A 19,704-nucleotide genomic window follows, 5' to 3' on the forward strand; every position below is an offset into this window, starting at 1 on the left:
CAGTTCAGCTCTGATCTTAGTTATTTCTTGTCTTCTGCTGGGTTTTGAGTTTTTTTGATCTTGCTCCTCTAGCTCTTTCTTTTTTTTTTTTTTTTTTTTTTATGATTGGAACTGGGGCTAAGAAATTTTAGGTTTACCATTAAGAAGGTAATAAACAAGAAAGGGAGAGCTTGAGGTATCAATTCATTGTTCTAATTTCTTATTATGTGCTAACTGCAACTCTACAGAGATTGACAGGATAGTTCCTTTCACATTTTTTTTTTTTTTTTTTTAGGGAAAAAGAGAAAAAGAAGGGGAAAAAAAGAAAAAGGGGGAAAAAGGAATATTACTTCATTCCTAAAATGGGTTTCAATAATGGCCGATCAATATTTTGAGTGTTTAAAGTGGTTAATGCATATTTTATGTGTTTAAAATGGAGACCTCTATTGTGTTTATTTGTTCAGGCTCTGAGTTCAAATCCTGGATATCGTTATCAATTTGTTGTCTCGTTGAATCTAAATCTATGTGTCTTATGTATCTGGGTGTTAAGATCTCTTATTGTTACATTAATCCTTTTACCCTTGTATCCTTATAGCTTTGAAATCTATTTTGTCAAATGTGAAAATTGCAACTCCTGCTTTTTATTTATTTATTTTTGCTCTCCATTTGGTTGGTACGTTTTTTTTTTCCAACCCTTTATTTTGAGTCTATGTATATCTTTGGATATACCGTTGGATTTTGTCTGTATCTTTTGATTGGGAGATTTGGTTGATTTAACTTTAGGGTTGCTGCCATTTGATATTAACTGGCTATTTTGTCCTTTTGTTGATAAAAATTCTTCTTTATGTTAACGCTCTTTACTTTTTGGTGTATTTTTAGAAAGGATCATACTGGTTGTTCCTTTCTGTGTATAATGCTTCTTTTAGAAGTTCTTGTAAAGCAGGCCTGGTGGTAATAAAATCTCTGAGTACTTGCTTGTTCCTAAAAGATTTTATTTTTCCTTCAAATGTAAAGCTTAAATTGGCAGGATATGAAATTCTGGGCTGAAAGTTTTGTTCTTTAAGTATATTGAATATTGGCCCCCACTCTCTTCTAGCTTGTAGGGTTTCCGTTGAGAGATCTGCTGTAAGCCTAATAGGCTTACCTTTATGGGTAACTTGATCTTTCTCTCTGGCTGCCCTTAATATTTTCTCCTTCGTTTCGATCTTGGTGAATCTAACGATTATGTGCCTTGGGGTTGGTAGCTCTTTCAATTTTGACGATAGGGTGTCAATTTTGGATCTCTCCATTCTTCTCATATGGGCACTTATTGCTATATATTTTCCTCTAGAGACTGCTTTAAATGTGTCCCAGATATTCTGGCATGTTGTGTCTTCGTTCTCGTTGGTTTTGAAGAACTTCTTTATTTCTGCCTTCATTTCGTTGTTTATCCAGTCAATATTCAAGAGCCAGTTGTTCAGTTTCCATGAAGCTGTGCGGTTCTGGGTTGGTTTCTGAATTCTGAGTTCTAACTTGATTGCACTATGGTCTGAGAGGCTGTTTGTTATGATTTCAGTTGTTTTGCATTTGCTGAGCAGTGCTTTACTTCCAATTATGTGGTCAATTTTAGAGTAGGTGTGATGTGGTGCTGAGAAGAATGTATATTCTGTGGATTTGGGGTGGAGAGTTCTGTAAATGTCTATGAGGTTTGCTTGCTCCAGGTCTGAGTTCAAGCCCTGGATATCCTTGTTGATTTTCTGTCTGGTTGATCTGTCTAATATTGACAGTGAGGTGTTAAAGTCTCCCACTATAATTGTGTGGGAGTCTAAGTCTCTTTGTAAGTCTTTAAGAACTTGCCTTATGTATCTGGGTGCTCCTGTGTTGGGTCCATATATGTTTAGGATTGTTAGCTCTTCTTGTTGTATCAATCCTTTTACCATTATGTAATGGCCTTCTTTGTCTCTTTTGATCTTTGTTGCTTTAAAGTCTATTTTATCAGAGATGAGAATTGCAACTCCTGCTTTTTTTTGCTCTCCATTTGCTTGATAAATCTTCCTCCATCCCTTTATTTTGAGCCTTTGTGTATCCTTGCATGCGAGATGGGTTTCCTGGATACAGCATACCGATGGGTTTTGGATTTTTATCCAATTTGCCAGTCTGTGTCTTTTGATTGGTGCATTTAGTCCATTTACATTTAGGGTTAGTATTGTTATATGTGAATTTGATACTGCCATTTTGATGCTAGCTGGCTGTTTTGCCTGTTAGTTATTGTAGATTCTTCATTATGTTGATGCTCTTTAGCAATTAGTGTGATTTTGGAATGGCTGGTACTGGTTGTTCCTTTCTATGTGTAATGCCTCTTTCAGGAGCTCTTGTAAAGCAGGCCTGGTGGTGACAAAATCTCTGAGTACTTGCTTGTTCACAAAGGATTTTATTTTTCCTTCACTTCTGAAGCTCAGTTTGGCTGGATATGAAATTCTGGGTTGAAAGTTCATTTCTTTAAGGATGTTGAATATTGGCCCCCACTCTCTTCTGGCTTGCAGAGTTTCTGCCGAGAGATCTGCTGTGAGTCTGATGGGCTTTCCTTTGTGGGTGACCCGACCTTTCTCTCTGGCTGCCCTTAGTATTTTCTCCTTTATTTCATCCTTGTTGAATCTGACGATTATGTGCCTTGGGGTTGCTCTTCTTGCGGAATATCTTTGTGGTGTTCTCTGTATTTCCTGCAGTTGAGTGTTGGCCTGTCTTGCTAGGTGGGGGAAATTTTCCTGGATAATGTCCTGAAGAGTATTTTCCAACTTGGATTCATTCTCTTCGTCACATTCTGATACACCTATCAAACGTAGGTTAGGTCTCTTCACATAGTCCCACATTTCTTGGAGACTTTGTTCATTCCTTTTTGCGCTTTTTTCTCTGATCTTGGTTTCTTGTTTTATTTCATTGAGTTGATCTTCGACTTCTGAAATTCTTTCTTCTGCTTGGTCAATTCGGCTATTGAAACTTGTGCATGCTTCGCGAAGTTCTCGTATTGTGTTTTTCATCTCCTTTAATTCATTCATATTCCTCTCTAAGTTATCCATTCTTGTTATCATTTCCTTGAATCTTTTTTCAAGGTTCTTAGTTTCTTTGCATTGATTTGAAACATGTTCTTTTAGCTCACAAAAGTTTCTCACTATCCACCTTCTGAAGTCTAATTCTGTCATTTCGTCACGGTCATTCTCCATCCAGCTTTGTTCCCTTGCTGGTGAGGAGTTTTTGTCCTTTCTAGGAGGCGAGGTGTTCTGGTTTCGGGAGTTTTCCTCCTTTTTGCGCTGGTTTCTTCCCATCTTTGTGGATTTATCCACCTGTCGTCTGTGTAGTTGCTGACTTTTCGATTGGGTCTCTGGGTGGACCCCCAGATTGTTGATGATGAAGTATTTCTGTTACTTGGTTTTCCTTCTACCAGTCTAGCCCCTTTGCTGTACGCCTGCAGAAGTCCACTCCAGGCCCTGCTTGTCTGGGGTACACCTATAGCAGCTGCGGAACAGTAGGGATGCTACCAGTTTCTTTTTCTGCTATCTTTGTCCCAGAATGATGTCTGCCAAATGTCAGTCTTTTGGATATAGAGGGGTCAGGGAGCTGCTTGAGGAGACAGTCTGTACTTTAGAGGAGCTCAAGTGCTGAGCTGTGAGCTCTGATGTTCATTCAGGGCTGTTAGGCTGCTATGTTTAGTTCTGCTGCAACAGAACTCAAAAAAAAGCCCTTTTTTTCTCAGCTGCTCTTTCTGAAGGGGTTGGTGCTTTATTTTTGAGTGTCTGCTGGGTTGTCCTGCCCAGCTAGGAGGCAGTCTTGTCTTGCCGAGGCTCTGCCCTGCTGGTGTGAGGTTTACCCTGTTTCTGCAGTCTCTGCCCTGCAGCTGCGTCTCTGCCCTGCTGCGGAGTCTCTCTGTTGTACCGGGTTGCCTCGGCAATGGCAGGCTGCGTCAGCAATGGGCGTGTACCTCAGTAGGGGCTGATTGCCTCGGTAATGGCGGACACCCCTCCCGCACGGAGCTGCACCTTAAGGTAACCTCCTAACAGCGAGTGTTTGGAATCCTGTTTTGTTTGTCGTACTGCGCTACCCCTAACGCTTTGTCCTGGGCTGGCTCACTGTTCAAGTCCCGTTCAGTCTCAAGTTCAGCCCTCTCAGGTCTCAGGTTGCCAGTTCAACAGGGCACTCGGAACAGTGCGCTTTTGTGCAGACCTCTGTGGAGCGCTTCTGTGCTCCAGCGCGGGTCGCAGCCGCTCTGGCTGCTGGCTACACCAGTCAAGATCTCTGGCTGGCGTCCCGCGTTTGTTTTATATCTGGGAATTTCCCCGTTCTGTGGGCAACAAAGGTCCGTCTGGAAATGCGTCCCTGACTCACCTACTCCGCGCATCCAGCGAGAGCCTCAATCCTGGGTTGTTCTCACAGCGCCATCTTGAGTCGTCCCCCCGATTTCAGTCTTTTTCAAATCTATTTGAACCGTTTTGGTAGTCTTTTGTTCTTTTCTCATGTTTTTATTTCACTATTTTAAACGTGAACATTTATGTTCTGTATTTGATAATTTTAATATCTGAAATCTTTATGCTCACAGTGCTTGTATCTTTTGTAATTTTCATATAGGTTTATTTTTCTTTGAACTCCATGGGAATTATTTGAGGCTTGAGTTAAGGGTTGATGGCTCAAAGAGTTAGATTGGGCTAAAGCTTTTCTTTCAGATAGGAGTTATTCATAATTCTACCAGGTTCCTGGGGCACAACCAGCCTAGGACTACTTTAAGTTAAATTTAGGCTTGGGGTTTCTGGGACCTTGCAGGTTGTATTAATTTGGACCCTTAATTTATCTGAAGACTGGCCCTTGGTTACATAAAATTTATTAAAAGAAACTTCATTTTTCTCCTTCTTCAGAACCAAGACCAAGAGAGATACTTTTCTTGCCTATTCCCTTTGAAGAGCAGATTTATATTTAATTGAGCCTTTCATTTTAGTTATAGCCCTTCCTGGCTTTACATGGGAGCTTTGGATCTAACTTACCACCTTGCAGAGGCCCAAGGCTTCTGTGGCTGTAAAAGCACATGCTGTAGGTTATCAGAGAGAGAAGATAGATGCCCTTAGGGCAACAGAAAGTTTCAACCTTGGTTACATCTTTGGATTCGTTCTTGTTTTTAGTTTGGCCTCTCAGGATTTTCCTTACTCTCTTGCAAGCTCAACCCTAAATTTAAAAGGATTAAGAAGTATTTTTTATCCAACATTTCTGTTAGAGTAGTTTAACATGTTTTTTTCCCCTAATTGCTGATTAAACTTTTATTTTTTGGTACATATTAGAGGCAAGCTGTGAGTATCTGGGTCTGGAAAGCATTTCTTAGCGATTGATTTGTGGCTATTTACAATATTGCCTAGGATCTGGGTGTGTGTAAATATTCAGCCTGTATTGTGTTGAAAATTACTGTCAATAGAATAGACTAAAATGATCTACATGTATTAAAGAAAACTGTATATTTTCAAATTTCCTAATATTATCATTAATATCCTTTGGTAATATTTCATTTTAATGAAATTAGTGTGAGGTAGTTTGCAAATGATTAAGGAATATTGTAAAGAAAGTGACTTTTCTTCTTCAGTGTGCTTATCTAGTAACTTTTTTTTTCCAGTTTACCAACTATTGGATGGACTCAAATGGGGTGGAATCTAAATCATTAACTCCAGTCTTATGCAGAGCATCTGCAAATAAACTAAAGAACGAAGAAAATGTATATATTCCTAAGTCCGCTATGAAGAATGAAGAGTACATTATGTTTCCTGAGCCAAAGACTCCAGTTAATAAGAACCAGCATAAGAGAGAAATGCGAACTACACCAAATCGTTACACTACACCTTCAAAAGGTATTTACTAAGTGAATTAAGCAGTAAGAAGTTTCATTTTTCTTACCACATTAAGTAAACATACAGCAGGTCAGAAATGACTAGCATTGCTTTCAGGAATTTCTAGAAGTCAAGCTGCTTTTTTTTTTTTTTTTTTTTTTAATCATATCATGTTATTTGCATTAGTTGAAATGAAAGCATATTTGTCAATTTTAATTTCTTCTCAAATGATACCAAGTGTTTCCTCTTTTTCACATTTATAAAGTTGAATCATAGCATCTAGGATATCAAAGCTGAAAGGCAAGTTAGAGCTCATTTAATCCAACTCCCTTTTTCACAGCTAAGAAACCTGGAACTCAGGAGTGAAGTGAAGTGATTTACCCAAAGTCATATACCCAGGGTTAGACTTTGCTTGCCCATTTACCCCCACTTAAGACTCAAGCTGATGCCTCTGTTCAGCCTTTACTCATCTGGATCTCCAGTTCTGGTGTCTGGTCCTGTTCTGCCCTATGGTATTACTGCCTGTCCTCAGCAGACAGTGTGAATCTGTGATGTCCTTCCAGATATCTGTCTATGTCCGGTTATACAACTTCCTAATTTCCCTTGGTTTCCTTTATGATACTTCACTGTTTTGGTTGCTGGCCTCATCTGGACACATTCTATTTGGTCAGTCTGCCTCTTAGAATACAGTGCCTGGAACTAAACCGAGTTTTCTAGAGTTGGGTCTTAGTAGGATAAGTCATGACAGTAGAGACTGTCTGCCTTGTTTATTGCAGCATGGCATGGTTTGTAGTAGGGGCCATACCTGTCTGGTACATAGTAGGTGCCTGATGCCTAGTAAATAATAGGGGCCGCATTTATGGAACAAAAGAATAAATTAAAGCCCAAAGGAATTTTATTTACAGTGATCCTGTTTATGTCACTTAAAAAAAAGTTACCTAAACTTTATTAGCCTTTTTTACCCCAGCAGTTGTGACCTTCTCTATTAAGATTCTAACAAACCTAAACTCTGGAGCATTGCCATGTGAACTGCTGCAAAAGCACATTCTACCATTGTGCTTCTAGTTTACTAATGGAGCTCATGGCCAGTTTGAAGGGTTAACTTCTTATCTGTAAAGATATTATGGAAGACCTTTGTCAGAATATTTGCTAGAAGTCCCATTTTTATGTTTATGACATTCTCCATTTCATCAACTCAAATAGCAGTTTTCCCCAAAATGTGAGGCCAGTTCGGTGTCCTGATGATGATGATGATGATGATGATGATGTGTGTGTGTGTGTGTGTGTATCTTGTGTGTGGGGGGTGGTGCCTGTGGTTGTTATGAGGATTCAGTGAGATAGCCTCTACCAGACAATGGTTGCTGCTATTGCATTCTTTCCCAATGAAAGGGTCTCTTTCTCTTCTGTTATTTCTCTTACTGTAAGCACAATACCCTTTGTGAATCGTAGAATTGGGCAGGGAGATAAAATGGACCTCAGCTCACCTTAGCTCATTCAAGGCTTTTCTTTTCTTGTTTTCTTTTTTTTTTTTTTTTTAATTTGAGATGGAGTCTTGGTCTGTCGCCTAGGCTGGAGTGCAGTGGCGCAATCTCGGCTCACTGCAACCTCTGCCTCCCGGGTTCAAGCAGTTGTCCTGCCTCAGACTCCCAAGTAGCTGGGATTACAAGCTTCTGCCACTATGACCGGCTAATTTTCATATTTTTAGTATAGATGGGGTTACACCATATTGGTCAGGCTGGTCTCAAACTCCTGACTTCAGGTGATCCGCCTGCCTCAACCTCCCAAAGTGCTGGGGTTACAGCTGTGAGCCACCACGCCCAGCCCAGGGCTTTTTATTTAAAAAAACTTTCAATGCCATAGTCCCTTCCATTATTGACATTTCTTACTTTTTGTGTAACTCTGAAGGTTTTGCAATGTGGGTAGTTTGGAATTTATTTTACAATCTTGAAACATCATCAGTTGACATATGTTGTCACTATGAGAAAGATTGTGTTGGTCAAAGCTATTATTGGTCGTTTTTTTTTTTTTTTTTTAAACACAGGAGCCACTTAAGGAAGTAAGTGGCCAAAGCCATAATTGCTAGCTTCCATTGGCACTTTACATTTTACTTTCTTTCTTTTTTTTCTTTTCCTTTCCTTTTTTTTTTTTGAGGCAGAGCTTTGCTTTTGTTGCCCAGGCTGGAGTGTAGTGGCATGATCTTGGCTCACTGCAACCTCTGCCTCCCGGGTTCAAGCGATTCTCCTGCCTCAGCCTCCTAAGTAGCTGGGATTACAGGCGTGTACCACCATTTTATCTCCCTGCCCAATTCTACGATTCACAAAGAGTGTTGTGCTTACAGTAAGAGAAATAACAGAAGAAAAAGAGACCCTTTCATTGGGAAAGAATGCAATAGCAGCAACCATTGTCTGGTAGAGGCTATCTCACTGAATCCTCCTAACAACCATAGGCACCACCCCCACACAGCCGTGCCCGGCTAAATTTTTGTATTTTTAGTAGAGATGGGGTTTCAACATGTTGGCCAGGGTGGGTCTTGAACTCTTGACCTCAGGTGATCCATCCGCCTTGGCCTCCCAAAGTTCTGGGATTACAGGGGTGAGCCACTGTACCTGGCCCTGCATTTTACTTTCATTGTGAGTTATTTTTGACAAATATTAATTTCATTTTTGTTACTCCTGTACAATGCAGGCATTGGCAGTTTGCTGAAGGGCAGTTCTGTATGGCATAGATACTGTCTGTATACAAAGATGAAAACTGCTTTTGTAGATGTTTCTGATTGCTCTTATTTTCTTATTCTCATGGAAAGTGAGAGTATAGCCAAATAGTCATAAATAAAACTAAGCTCCTAATCTCTTTTTAAAATATTGATGTTATATCTTTGTTACTATAATGTGAATATTATCTCTAAAGGGCAAAACTTTTAGATAATGATCTAATCAGTGTAACCAGATTTATTAATGCAAATTTGTCACAAACTATCTGGAAATGCAAATACCCTACTTAGAATGAAACACAAAATTCTGGAACAGAGGATATAAAAAATAATCAAAGCTTACATCTCTTTTTTTTTTGAGATGGAGTCTTTCCCTGTCACCCAGGCTAGAGTGCGATGGTGTGATCTCGGTTCACTGCAACCTCCACCTCCTGGGTTCAAGCGATTCTCTTGCCTCAGCCTCCTGAGTAGTTGGGATTACAGGTGCGCGCCACCATGCCTGGCTAAGTTTTTGTATCTTTAGTAGAGATGGGGTTTCACCATGTTGGCCAGGCTGGTCTTGAACTCCTGACCTTGTGATCCACCCATCTTTGCCTCCCAAAGTGTAGGGATTACAGGTATGAGCCACCACACCCGGCCAAAGCGTACATCTCTTTAATAACTTATGTCAAGCTTTCACAGGGGTCTGTTCTTTTTGCCTAACAAGAGTTGAATTGGGCTATGAATTGAATTAACACTTTTTAATACTAGATAATTAAAAGCATAAATTGGGCCCTTATAAAAATACAGATTGACTTTTATTTATAGAAAAAAGAATCAGTAGTTATGAGATTTGTATTTACATGATCTATTTAGGTTTATCATATGATGTTGATAATAAAATTAAAAACATGGCCTCAATTTGCAGTGAAGAAAAATAAGAGCCACTCATACAAGGCAAAATGATTTTGTTTTTATTATAAATCACATGGAAACATTTCATGAAAGAATTAGAGCCTCTGACATTACTGGGCAAGTGATTATATTTCCGAGTCAATGAATAGTTCAATGCATACATTATTATTAATAATAGAAATTTCAAAACCATAGTATGTGCTACATATGGATTTTGTTTGTTCTGTTTCTAATAGCTAGAGACCAGTGCCTGAAAGAAACTCCAATTAAAACGCCAGTAAATTCAACAGGAACAGACAAATTAATGGCAGGTGTCATTAGCCCTGAGAGGCGGTAAGTGTTCAGTTTTTTTTAGACTCTAATCTTTAGTATATGTAACAAAGTTTAAAAAAATATAGAAATAGACCTGATTAAGGTAAATCATCACATAGATTCTGTTGGAGATTAGGGATATCTGTCTATATGTTGATGACCTGTGGCCGTTCCTGGACCTGTAGCCACTGCCTTTCTCATGCGGTAGAATTGTGAAACTGATCAGCAACAGGATGGCACCTTAAGTATGGCAGGCTGGGAAGACAGTGGCCCTCATCCCAGCCAACTGGTTTCCTTTCTGAGGCCCATCTTACCCTTCTCTTCTGCCAGTAAAGTGTAGATATCCTCTAACAGATTGTAGTCCTCCCAAATTATAAAGATACTAATTGGTGTTTCAAACCCCCTTTCAAGGGATTCAAAGCGATTTGGGAGGACTACCAGTGTTTTCTGAGATGGAGTTTCACTCTTGTTGCCCAGGCTGTAGTGCAATGGTGCAATCTCGGCACACTCCAACCTCTGTCTCCCGGGTTCAAGAGATTCTTCTGCCTCAGCCTCCTGAGTAGCTTGGGATTACAGGCATGCACCACCACGCCTGGCCAATTTTGTATTTTTAGTAGAGACGGGGTTTTTCCATGTTGGTCAGGCTGGTCTTGAACTCCCGACCTCAGGTGATCCACCCACCTCAGCCTTCCAAAGTGCTGGGATCACAGGCATGAGCCACCACACCCAGCTCTATAGCAATTTCTTAAAAGCATTATCTATTTTAGAGACAGTTTGGGGAATTAGAATGTGAACAGGATATTAGATGATACTATGGAATTATTATTAATTTATTGATGTGATAATGGTATTGTCTTTATGGAAGACAATGTCCTTATTCATTAGAGATGTATACTGAAGTGTTTCAGAGTAAAGTGTCATGATATCTTCAGATGAGTTACTTTCAGATGGCTTAGCAAATAAGTAAATTTAATGTGCTATATACATTAAATTTATATATGTACACAGATTTTTTTTTAATTTGTTAATAGATCTGATTAAGGTAAATCATCACATAGATTCTTTTGGAGAGTAGGAATATATATATACATGTATAAATAAAAATTTAGTGTATGTAGTACATTAAATTTACTTATTTGCTAATAAGAGAACCTGGAGGTGAAGGTTTCAGTGAGCTGAGATCACGCCACTGCACTGTATGTAGACATATACATTGATGAATATACATCAGAATATATATCTATATACATATACACATATATATATACACATTAATGTATTACCTGTATACATACAGAAAGCAAATGTGGGAAAATATAAACAGTTGTTGAATCTAGGAGGATATATTCATTGTACCCTTCTTTGAACTTTTCTATATATATGACAGTTTTTAAAAAGGAAGGGGATAAACAGTTTTGCTGAGTGCCAGTTGCCTGGGGGAAGGGCAACAGCTCCTGTCCAGTGGGAGATGGCTTTAGTGCTCCCTGAGGAGGAGTGAGGTGATCTGGCCCTGGCATACCTGAGTGAGGCACCCTAATGTGTGTAAAGGGACAGAAGTCCACCCTTATGGGTCCCACAGGCCAAAGGCCCAGCTCTACTTGTGCCTTGTTTTATGTTTTGTTTCAGGTGCCGTTCAGTGGAACTGGATCTCAACCAAGCACATATGGAAGAGACTCCAAAAAGAAAGGGAACCAAAGTGTTTGGGAGCCTTGAAAGGGGGTTGGATAAGGTTATCACTGTGCTCACCAGGAGCAAAAGGAAGGGCTGTGTCAGAGACGGGCCCAGAAGACTAAAGGTAAGCAGGCTGGAATTCTTTCATAGGGATTTCAGAAGCTGATTGCTAATGGACTGTTTTTTTAAAAGGTAGTGAATGAATTGATTAGTATTTTTTATTTGAGTATTCACTTAGTTAATTATATGTTTTTTGAGCAGCTAAAATCTGCATGTTACTGTGCAGTGGGTAAATAGAGTAAATATCTTCAGGGAGCAAAGAGCTATCATTCAAATATTCAAGAGCAAGTGGAGGGATTAGCACAGAGGCAGCATGGAGGTGAGGAAGCAGGGGGCACAGATGGAGAGCTGAGAGCTGCCTTAGGAGGGAGACTTGAGCTTAGTTGTGTCCCTGGTTCATGGATACTTTGTAGGCCCTCATGAAATATTTGAATGCATGGGAAGATAATTGGAACTTTGAGTCTGGCCTGTGTCAAGAAAATAGTGAGTGATAAGCTGGGAAGGTGGACCAGAAGGGCCTCAAGACCTGGCTAAGAAGGTCTTATTTAATATACTCAGTATGCTTTAAAAGGGTTAATGTGTCACTGGTGTGGACAATATATTTCGTTAAGGAAGGAAAAGAAAAATAAGCTATTAGTAGTTATAAAGGACTTATTCTCTTGGATTCTCTCTGAGCATTCATTCAAACCTCTAATGAATACATTTTTGTTTGGTGGAAGGGGAGGAATTTCGAGGTAAAGGGATGAATGAGACACAGCCTATGTCCTTGAGGAACTCTTAGGCTGCTGTGCAAACAGGCTGGGATCTTGTTCTGACACACTGGACTCAGTGCTGTAGTAAAAACATGTTCTAAGAGGTGTGGGCCCAGAGCTGTTGGGAGAAGATGGTAGTGTGCCCATCATTTGGGGACTGGGTTGCATTTAGTTTTTGCGCTGAGACTCTCATAATGAGCAAATCTGGGTGGTTTGGGGGAAGGAAAATGCTGAGCTATTGGGCAGAGGGTGTTTCAGGGGAGAATGTTCTGAGATCTCATTTGTGTTCTGTCTTAAAGTGGAAGAAGATAGAACTTATCCACTAGCATTCATTGCCTTTAACTTGTGTAGTGTACTGAGTTTACATTACATATGGCTGTTTATTAGGCATATTTTATCCTTTTGTTCTGAAATTTTTCTGGTTAGAGATAGTTAAGTATTTCAAGCACTTACATTGGGATTTAAAAAAAATCGATAGGACCATTGCACTGAAAAATGTTAAATAAAATTAAGGAAACTAGTTCAACCACACACACATGTATGTACACACACACACACACACACACTATTGAGAAGCTAAGCAGTTACCAAATACTAATGGATAATGTACTAAAAATTGTCACTTATGTAAATATTTTGGAACCTGAATGCATTTTTCAATAGAAACTACTGTGGTGTTAGTTGGCTTTCTAGGTAGTTCACCAATACTTCCAGAATGTAGGAGAAAAACCACAAGATTGGGAATGAGAAGACCTGGGTTTTGGCTCCAGCTTTGTACTGTATAGCTTTGATAAGTCATTTTATTCCTGATCTCCTCAATTTCTTCATTTGTAAAATCTGGAAATAATGCCTCCCCTGGCAGCCTCTCAGGGCTGAGATGTAGAAATAAGACTCTACATATGGGATGCTACATGGTATATTAAATACTTCATTAGTATAAGGTGGTATTTCCAATGTCAAAGATTATTATCAGTGTTGAATATTTTACTCCCATATATACACCCATGGTCCTGATTAGCAGAGTCCTAAGAGCGAAAAATTTATCTAATTTTGGATCTTTAACCCTTTTTAATGCTTTTAAGTTTTTGCAGAACTGAAGGAATTTCTTTGGGAAATTAACTTTGTTTCACCAACTCTGCATACTTTATTAAAAACTATAAATTTACCAGAAGAGTTGCAAGGATAGTAGAAAGAATACCTTTTTTAAGATAGCAAATTAACGCCTGTAATCCCAGCACTTTGGGAGGCCGAGGCAGGCAGATCACCTGAGATTGGGAGTTCCAGACCAACTTGGCCAACATGGAGAAACCCCGTCTCCAGTAAAAAATACAAAATTAGCCAGGTGTGGTGGCGGATGCCCATATTCCCAGCTACTCAGGAGGCTGAGACAGGAGAATCGCTTGAACCCAGGAGGCAGAGGTTGTGGTGAGCTGAGATCGCGCCATTGCACTCCACCCTGGGCAACAGGAGTGAAACTCCGTCTCAAAAAAAAAAAAAAAAGATAGCAAATTATATGTATTCATGCCCTATTTTAGGAAGTAGTCTATAAAAATCCGAAATTTAAGTAAAGTAGGATTAAGTCTTTATTTTACCAAAGCAGTAATTTATGTTATGATTTGAAAGTATTCAGTTTATTAATATCATCTTGACAGAGCCAGTTTAGTTTAGTGAAAAGAGTCCTGGATCAGGAACCAAGTAACAGAGGGTTGCTTCGTTAACACTCAGTTTCACGATGTTTGCTATATGGGAGATTGTGTACACTGTTATTTATCTGGTGTTTTCTTTGTATTGACTTACCTTTAACAAATAGATTTGTAGAGATATAACTGACATATAATAAACTGCACATATTTTATTTGTTAATTTTTTGAGACAGAGTCTTGCACAGGCCAAAGTGCAGTGGCATGATCATAGCTCACAGTAGCCTTGACCTCCTGGGCTCAAGCCATCTGCCTCTTGAGTAACTGGGATGTATGCCACCACGCCTGGCTAATTCTTAATTTTTTGCAGAGACAAGGTCTCACTATGTTACCCAGACTGGTCTCGAACTCCTGAGCTCAAGTAATCCTCCTGTCTTGGCTTCCCAAAGTGCTGGTATTACAGTCAATGAGCCACCACACCCGATCAATGGTGTTTATTTTAAAGTACAATTAATATGCTTTGGCATTATGTATACCACCTGTGAAACCATTACCACAATCAAGATAATTTTTTGAAACTCAAATTTATTTAAAAGGAAACTATATATCATTAGGGTTTTTTTTTGTTAATTATGTTTTTCTAAACCAGATGGGAACAAATACATATTTAAAAATATTTATCCATGTGCCACCCAGCATTATCTTGTCTGTCTTGTATATCTTATATCACACTATGAGAAGCAGTACCTTAAGAAATTTATGGCCAGGTGCGGTGGCTCACGCCTGTAATCCTAGCACTTTGGGAGGCCGAGGTGGGTGGATCACCTGAGGTCAGGAGTTCAAGACCAGCCTGGCCATCATGGTGAAACCCCATCTTAAAAAAAATAAAAAATAAATAAAAAATAAATTTATATCTCTTCTTTGGGCCTAGGTTCTTATTTTGAAAAGTAGGATAGTTGGAATACTTTTCTAACTCAGCATTTTGTTATTAATACAAAGAACTTAAACCTGAAAGACATAGAAACTATGGTTTTGTTTGACAGTGAAGATATTTACTAGGAAGGGAGGGATTTTTATGTGTCCAGGACCCACTAAAACAGTGTCTCGTACATAGTAAACATTCGAAAAATAGTTGTTGAATGAATGAGTGATAATACCAATTAGGAATGAAATTATCTCTGAGAATTAAGCTCCCAGTCTATGAGAAAAAATAATTTGACATTACTTTTTCAAAGGAATACCTGTTACATATATTTCCCCTTAGAACTGTTATAAAATCAGCTCCTGGAATTCTGTAATAGTCTTTAAATAATTCTGAAGAAATTAAGGAAACATATCCAACTACATACAAAGCAAACTTTGTATGGTGTTTGTTTATCTTGCTGTGGTATACATTTCAGGACTGTTAATGTCTCTTCCGTAGTGTGGGAAGGGTAAAACAGGCAAAGCTCAAACAGATAGATGGATGCCCTTTAATATTTATTTCTTTAATATTGGATTGGTGGGAGAGGAAGATGAAAGTATGAAAAGAAAGCTATGGGTGTAGTTACTAATAAGCATCATTTCTCCAAGCTTTCCCAGTGTGCCATTAAACTCAGTAAGAGTTGGCTGTAAATTCCTTTGGCATTTTTCTGGAAATAGTTCCATTTGAAAAGGTACTATATTGAGGAACATCAAGAGTTCCAAAACATCAAGTGTGATGGTCTTTTGTTGATGTTAAAATTTACTTCTCATCTCTTCTTTTTCTTTTTTAAGCTTCACTATAATGTGACTACAACCAGATTAGTGAATCCAGATCAACTCTTGAATGAGATAATGTCTATTCTTCCAAAGAAGCATGTTGACTTTGTACAAAAGGGGTAAGAAGCACATTTACAAGCTGTTGAATTTGTTAGTTTCTTTTGGACTTTGAGAAAATAGGGTTTGGTTAGGTGTGGTGGCTCACGCCTGTAATCTCAGCATTTTGGGAGGCCGAAGTGGGCAGATCATTTGAGGCCAGGAGTTCAAGATCAGCCTGGCCAATATGGAGAAACCTCATCTCTACTGAAAATATAAACAATTAGCTGGGCATGGTGGCATGTGCCTGCAGTCCCAGCTGCTTGGGAGGCTGAGGCATGAGAATCACTTGAACCTCGGAGGTGGAGGCTGCAATGAGCTGCGATCACACCACTGCACTCCAGTGTGGGCAACAGAATGAGGCTCTGTCTCAAAGATACCAAAGAGAAAATGAGAGTTGATCTCCCCACCCCCATGCTTTAGAAAAAATGTATTTCTCCCACCTCATTCCCATATAATATTAATTATATGCTTATAATTTATTCTCTTTTGTTTGGTTCAAGCAATAAAAGTTTTAGAAGCACAGATATTGTCCCACTTTCAAAGTTAGACTTTTTTTTTTCTTTGATGAAGTCTCGCTGTGTCTACCAGGCTGGAGTGCAGTGGCATGATCTCAGCTCATTGCAACCTTCAACTCCTGAGGAGCTAGGATTACAGGCGTGCGCCACCACTCTTGGCTAATTTTTGCATTTTTTTAGTAGAGACGGGGTTTCACCATGTTGGTCAGACTGGTCTTGAACTCCTGACCTCGTGATCCACCCACCTTGTTCTCCCAAAGTGCTAGGATTATAGGCGTGAGCCACTGTGCCCAGCCCAAAGTTAGACTTTTTATTTCAAAATAGGAAAATTCAGAATTCTTCTGGATTTCTTTTAGATCCTCTATTTTCCTTTGATTTTCTGCTTTACAATAATGTTTATAAATTATAATCTAAGTTTGTGAGACATTTCAAACAAATCAGGGATTTATATAGAATCCTTGTCTTCATGACTGGCTATTTTACAAGGCTGGGTTTTCAGTGCTTTAGGAAGTTTTTTCACCTTAACTGCCTCCTGCTGTTGAAGGAGCTGCCATCAAAGGCGCCTTGGTTATGATCTCCTGGTCTCAATAGCCAGGCCTCTTCTGGTTACCCAGGATGTCCATATTTCTAAGCATTTCCATTCAGTTATTTCTCTTTAAACTTTCTTAATTAAGGCAGCCAGTAGAGACACACATGGATTTAAACATGTAATAGAATAGTCATTATGGAGTAAGATTTAAGAAACAAGCTTGTGCAGATAAAATTTTACTTTTTACTTATCTGTAAATGTTGGCAAGCATTCCTTCTATGAACCTTGGCATTCCTCTTGGGCTTCATTAGAACACATCTCTCTCACTCTGATCTCTTCATGCTTGGAGCTTACGAGCCTTCAGCCATATCTCTGTCACAGGCCTCTCAATGATCTGTTATCTTCCATGTGACTAAATTGTTCTATGCTTCATCTTGCTGTCAAGAATCTTCACTATAGGGTGCTCCTTTTGGCATTTCTGATGTTGACTGCTTATTTTTGAGAGATCAAGCCTCTTTCCCAAAACACATGACTAAGTTAGTAAGAAAAGGAATATTTTGGTACGTAACAGTATGAAACAGAAAAAATTACATAACAGAAGCAATGTAACTTCTCCACACATCTGTGGAACAGCACCTAATCAAGAGCCCTTAAGTATTTAGGGAATTGAAACTTAAAATCAGCCCTATTTATTGAAGATTAGTAAGACAAATAAAACCCTAAAATAGAATGTAAATGAATTAAAAATTATTTACAGGAATTAAATTTATGCCACTTTTCAGGATCATACATATGTCTTAAGATGAGTTTCAGGCTTCATTTTGACTGGGCCTTTCCATTCTCAGAGTGGATAATGGGGCAATTCTAGCTATAAATGCCATACATTTCATTTATGGGAATATACCATCTCCTTTGGCTTTTTCTTCTGCTTTTCTTTCTGCCATAAAGTGACGTGATGATCATAACCTCTTATTACTAATCAGAAAAACCTCAAAAACATGTGCCTTTCTGACAGGTTAGTAGCTTCAGCTTTATTTATATGATAGACAGAAGTTTCTGACAAGTCTCACACACACGATATGTTATTTATCTTTCTTACACTTTCCTTTGTAGTGAATGTCGTGGAAATGCCTGGTGTTTGCGGATTACACCATTGAAAGGGTTGTGTAAAGAATGCCAGATTTCTTGAGCATGAATGGCATGTATAGCTATGAAAGAGGGGCTTTTCTCTGGAGCAAGGGAGAATTCTAATAAAGCCTTTTCATGCTTATTCTTAGGATCCTAGTTCAGCTTCTGGGAAAACACCAGTCATACTCTATTACTAAAGCATAGCTAGGTCATTTAGAAACTGTAAACAGTAATACATTGCTCAATATGAAATATTGGTTAATTTCCTCCACTGGTCTCCTAAAGGCTTAGAAAACTCTTACACAGAATAAGGTTCTGCTACTAACTAGCTTCTTACCTTGTTTTTCACAGCTATACACTGAAGTGTCAAACACAGTCAGATTTTGGCAAAGTGACGATGCAGTTTGAACTAGAAGTATGCCAGCTTCAAAAACCTGATGTGGTGGGTATCAGGAGGCAGCGGCTTAAGGGCGATGCCTGGGTTTACAAGAGATTAGTGGAAGACATCCTATCTAGCTGCAAAGTATAACTGATGGATGCTTCCGTCCTGCCGGATGAGTGTGGGTGTGACACAGTCTACATAAATACTGTTATGATCTCTTTGATTTTAAAGTTCATTGGAACTACCAACTTGTTTCTAAAGAGCTATCTTAAGACCAGTATCTTTTTGTTTTTAAACAAAAGATATTATTTTGTGGATGAATCTAAGGCAAGTCCATCTGTCATTATCTGTTACTGTCTTTTTTAATCATGTGGTTTTATATATTAATAACTGTTGACTTTCCTAGGTTCATTTCCCTATGTGAATGTAAGCTCTTAACTATGCCTCTTTTTAATGTATAATTTCTTTCTGAAATAAAACCATTTGTGAATTTAGCAGTCTTTTCTTCTTTGTATTTGATTTTGATCCAAATAAAACCTCAAATGGCTCCCTGACTATTAAGTAGAGACGATTTGGAATATGTTTTATCTGTTATCAAATATGCCTTGGGCAGAAAAACAGATAAGAATTCATTTGCATAATTTTTTCCTGTCTCTGATTTAAGTAGGATTTATTGAGATCGTTAAGTAAGTCACAGCTGTGGTTACCAGAATTAAACAACACATTTAATATGTTGAATAAAAGAATATCGACTTCAGTAAGTATGTTCGTTCAACAAATGATAAGTATCTGAACTATGAACCCCCCCTGAAATGTTACTTTATGGTAATTTCCTTAAGTCTCAATGTTGGCCCCAAATTTTTATTTTTATTTCATTTTATTGGTCTCCAAAGGCTAGAACTCAAGTTATATTTGTATGGATTTCACCAATTAAACTAGTTGGAGGAAAAAAAAATAGCACTCCTTCTAGTCAGTAGTGAAGGGAATGTTTTATCATTAATTTATTCAATAAATGTTTACTAAGTGCTCACAAGCATTAGGTCCTGGGACTGAAGCTGCTACTGTCTAGTAACCCCAAGGAGTTCAGAATCTATTCACAGGGTCAGATGATATTTGTAGCGTTTGTTGCCTAGGCTGATTTCAAACTCTTGATCTCAAGCAGTGTTCCTACTTCAGCCTTCCAAAGTGCTGGGATTACAGGCATGAGCCACCATCCCAGCTTGGGAGCATGACATTTTTGACAGAACAATATGTGCAAAGACAGGGAATTATAAAATGTCATTATGTATTTGGGGTAGAAGCAGAAGATGGTAGAAGTGGGAAATGATAGGAGATGAGGGTTGAAAGTTTAGATGGAAATAAGTCATGAAAGTACTTGAATGCCCCATTAGAATAAGTGTTTTGGCAAAGGAGAGCTGTCAAAGAGTTTTTAATTTTTTAACAATAGCTTTATTAA

General features: G+C 38.7%; 1 protein-coding gene across 13 annotated transcripts in view; it reads left to right on the top strand.

Moving 5' to 3' along the window:
• MELK (maternal embryonic leucine zipper kinase) overlaps nucleotides 1–18,742 on the top strand; it is a 98,760-nt gene extending 80,018 nt beyond the window's left edge. For all 13 annotated transcript variants that reach the window (XM_035252142.3, XM_002743081.6, XM_002743084.7 and 10 more), the window contains 5 exons: nucleotides 5,606–5,837; nucleotides 9,657–9,753; nucleotides 11,359–11,527; nucleotides 15,611–15,714; nucleotides 18,218–18,742. In XM_035252142.3, coding sequence (XP_035108033.3) covers nucleotides 5,606–5,837; nucleotides 9,657–9,753; nucleotides 11,359–11,527; nucleotides 15,611–15,714; nucleotides 18,218–18,395 — 780 coding nt within the window. In that variant the 3' untranslated portion in view covers nucleotides 18,396–18,742. The remainder of the gene's footprint in view (nucleotides 1–5,605; nucleotides 5,838–9,656; nucleotides 9,754–11,358; nucleotides 11,528–15,610; nucleotides 15,715–18,217) is intronic.
• The last annotated feature ends 962 nt before the right edge of the window (nucleotides 18,743–19,704 follow it).

Source organism: Callithrix jacchus, chromosome 1, assembly GCF_049354715.1.
Source record: "Callithrix jacchus isolate 240 chromosome 1, calJac240_pri, whole genome shotgun sequence".
Lineage (NCBI taxonomy): Eukaryota > Metazoa > Chordata > Mammalia > Primates > Cebidae > Callithrix > Callithrix jacchus.